The sequence below is a fragment of the Gastrolobium bilobum genome, unplaced genomic scaffold (assembly GCF_033153095.1).
Source record: "Gastrolobium bilobum isolate Gb01-03AN ecotype WA unplaced genomic scaffold, APGP_CSIRO_Gbil_v1 utg5420, whole genome shotgun sequence".
Classification (NCBI taxonomy): domain Eukaryota; kingdom Viridiplantae; phylum Streptophyta; class Magnoliopsida; order Fabales; family Fabaceae; genus Gastrolobium; species Gastrolobium bilobum.
The window spans coordinates 324387-328513 of NW_026898652.1; the positions used below are offsets into that span (position 1 = coordinate 324387).

Sequence of the window (4127 nt, forward strand, 5' to 3'; positions counted from 1 at the left end):
CACATTACGATTAAGTACACAATTCTGTTCATTAGGAAAGCTAAAAAAATATATTTCTCATTAAAAAATAACGAAACTTATAATTGGGAAAAAAAATCCGTAAACATAAAATTACAAGTTACACATAATATAATTTCGCATAAAAATAAGATTTGTTACTAGTTGTGTATGGTGTTTACATGATTAAATTATTCAAAATGAACGGCAGAAATTTATTGTTGACATGATTTTGAAAATATAAATTGTTTATCATAATTAGAATACTATTATATTTTTATTTTCTTAATGATTTAAATGTTAAATAAAAATAATAGAATCTAAAAAGAAAAAAATTAATTAACAAGATATTCCTTCTATTTAAAATTAATAAATATTTAATATTTTACATGAACAAAAATTTTATTAAATTATAATGCTGAGTGGTAATATCAGCATACCGTTATTCCACGTGTATCCGTGGCTTAACTATAACTGTGTCCTCTCCAAACAGACAAAGAGACAGTTTTCCAAGAATTAAGGATGGCCAACGGCCAAAAACTGTCCCTTTTATAAGTGCGTTCACTTTTTCATTTCATTTGTTTGTTTTTGTTTCATCTTTTTCAACCAAAACTCAGAAACCGGTCTACTAAAAAAAAAAAACTCAGAAACCTTAAACATACTCTGAGCGTTTGTTTTCCAAAAGGGGTTTCGCTCCTTAGAGCGGTTTTCCGATTTTTGGGAAACCGCTCAATCCATTGACATTTCTTCTAAATAATCACCTCCTGCAACCACATAGGTTGAATTAAACTTTTCTTTTTTATGGTTCATTTGATTAATTGTTTGTTTGTGGGTTTGATTTTAGTGTCCCTAATTTGCAAGAAGAAGGGTTCCTCGATCAACCTGTTTTCTCTTTTCTCTGGTGGGTATTTTTTGGAGCCTCTGTAATTAATGTTCCTTGGATTTGTATGTCTCTAGAAAATTTTCCAAGTTTTGGTGAACTGGGGAATTTTGCAGAGTTTATGATTTTTTTAGAAAAATTAAATTTTTCATATGTTGAGTTGGGAGGTTTTGTTCCCAATTCAATACTGATAAAAAGATTTTTGGATTCCCTTTACGTAATTGGGTATGGCTGCAATCTGCCAATGTGTGTCGCCTAAACCTATTGAATGGGTGAAGGGGAAAATGGTTGGATGTGGATCTTTTGGCACTGTCCATTTGGCCATGAACAAATCCACCGGTGGACTTTTTGTTGTGAAATCAGCACATTCAGGGGCTGGACGTGAGGATTTGGAGAATGAGGTCAAAATCCTAAAGACTTTAAATTCATCACCATATATTGTCCAATGTTTGGGGACAGAGGAGGACCAAGGTAACCTCAATGTTTTTATGGAGTATATGGCAGGAGGTAGTTTGGCAGATGTGGCCCACAAATTTGGTGGGTCATTAGATGAAGAGGTTGTTCGTGTGTATACTAGAGAAATTCTTAACGGGTTAAACCATCTTCACCAACATGGAATTGTTCATTGTGACCTTAAGTGCATGAATGTGCTTTTGGGTTCATCTGGTAACATCAAGTTGGCTGATTTTGGATGTGCAAAAATGGTTAAGGACTTTAAGGGTCTTGGAGGTTTGGCAAATTCTTGGCAGTGCATTGGTGGGACTCCTCTATGGATGGCTCCTGAAGTATTGAGAAATGAGATGCTTGATTTTGCTGCTGATATATGGTCTTTGGGATGTACAGTTATTGAAATGGCTACTGGCAGGCCTCCTTGGTCTGATGAGGTTTCAAATCCAATGGCTGCTGTTCTCAGGATTGCACGTGGTGATGTGTTACCTCAGTTTCCAACACATTTCTCAAAGGAGGGTTTGGATTTCTTGAGCAGGTGCTTGGAGAGAGAACCCAGTAAGAGGTGTACCGCTGAGGAGTTACTTAGCCATCCATTTGTTTCAAGGAATTCAGCAACACCTTGTCAAAAAGAATGTGCTTTCTCACCAGCAAGTGTTTTGGAAGTTCAACGTTTTGAGGATACTTATGATCTAGATGAATTAGAAAGTCCACGGGGAAACTCATTCGCGTCCTATGATGACACTGAATGGCAACTGAAAGACAGTGCATTTGGGTCATCAGGGAATTGGATTACTGTCAGATCAGGATGAAACATAGGACAAGCAAGTGTTTACGTAGACAGAGGATTCAATTTTACATCTTTGAGTAGGAAGAAATAGGTTGTCAAAAGTTTTTCATTTACATTTTCACATAACTTGGTAACCAAAGGAGTAGTCTTATTATTAGTCACAAATTTGTAATTAAAGGAATAGGATTTGTCTCATTTAATATAAATGATGCAAGATTCCTGACATGTTTAATTGAATTTTATTTTTCAATAAATGAAAGATTGCTTGGATTGGTGAATATGGGCCTGTTTTAGTTTTATGAAAAATGCCATTTCTATCTGGAAAATCAAATTCTGCATAATGTTCTACTGGTAAGAATCGAAGCACATTGCTTGAAAGGCTTTTTAAGTTCAATGTCTGATGCTAGCAATCTCCACGACAGGCGACGTTTAGTGTCCCCAGTCTCTACGATCCCCAAAGTATATTATTATTATGATCTAAACAATGCTTTCATGCGACGAGACCAACTATTATAGTAATTTTTTTTTTTATTTTTTTTTTGTACAACGAAAAAAATTAACATGGAAACATTCCTTTATTTATCATCTCTCAAACTGACAAGCTATGATAATACTATGTTAGAGCGGAAGAAAGTATACGAAGAGAAACTTAGTTACTTTATTTCTTACTCAACAAACTTCAAAATACTTAGAAATGTAAGAAAAATTAAGAAACCTTACACGTTTTATAATTGGGTTTTATAAGAGTTATGTTGTAGGAAAAGTGATTGTGTAATGTTCTAGAGATTCGTTTCGCATGCCGTATTTTTCTTTTTTTCTTTTTTCTTCCAAAAGTGTGGGTCCCACAGAATATTGGGAGTGTAGAAAAGTTTGTTGTGTCATGTTAAATGACAAATGCAAACTCCTTTATAATTTTCACTAATTAACTAAAGTAATTTGCTTTAACTCATTAAATAAATATTTGTGGGCTATTGGCCTGTAGGATTCTTAACCCTGGCCACAACCAAGGATGCTTGCTGGCAATAGCAGCCTAAGCACAGGCAACCTAAATAAACCACAAAACAAGGCCACTTTGTAACAAAATAAAAGGAGGCATTTAAAAAGTCAAAAGAAAATAGACCAATATGCTTTCCAACATGGTTTGGATGATTTGATGTTTAAGGAGGTAGCAAACGTATATGCTGCTGCGAAAGAAGAATACGAAATTTTGCAAAATTCTATCCAAGAATGAAAAGAAGATTCAGCTTTAAATTTTACAAGCTTTGCATATGAAGGAATCAAATCATTATCGGATGATAGCTCAAGCGTGTTGGCCAATGTTAACCAAATGAAACGGTATGAAAAACGAAAACATTGAAGATGATAATGCGAAATATAGGATTCTTCACTCCTTGACTCCAATTCTCCAAAGAGAATTGCAACACAGTTTTTTAAGAGTTTTTTTTTTTTTTTTTTTTAATTTTTATATTTTTATAAATTTTAAATATTTTGTTTAATGTTTAAAATTTAATTCTGAAACTGAGTTAAATTGTAACTTTTTAGATTACATCTTATCTCACATTGATAACTCATCCACAATTTACACTTGATTTAATTTTTCCTTCATCTAAAGTTGTTTTTCCTCGGTCCGTTCAGTGTAAAAAAAATACAGAAGTTTTTCCTCAGTCCGTTCAGTGTAAAAAAAAAACACAGAATCATTAAAAAAATCAACTCACAAAGTTAACACCTTGTATGAAATACGACAAAATCTGGGATAAAATGAGAAATACATATTTTAAATGGTAGTGTTTTTCTTCTGTTAGAAAATATTATCTAAAGCCCTCACCCATTCAAATTTAAGCCTTTACTTTCTTTTTCTTTTTCTTTTTTAAATACGGGGCCACACATCTATTGCGGGGACGAGTATCTCCTATTTCATGAGAGTCTATTAACCCTCTTTTAAAAATGGAAACTTGAATGGAAATTTGCTTAAGTTGGATTTTATGCACCAACACTCACCAATCTTTGGCGCAT

The 4127-nt window shown here is 33.5% G+C and overlaps 1 protein-coding gene across 1 annotated transcript; it reads left to right on the forward strand.

Moving 5' to 3' along the window:
* Positions 1-1104: 1104 nt before the first annotated feature.
* On the forward strand, positions 1105-2136 carry LOC133318061 (mitogen-activated protein kinase kinase kinase NPK1-like). The gene has a single exon (XM_061520001.1). The coding sequence runs from the start codon at positions 1105-1107 to the stop codon at positions 2134-2136; it is 1032 nt and encodes a 343-aa protein (XP_061375985.1).
* Positions 2137-4127: the final 1991 nt, after the last annotated feature.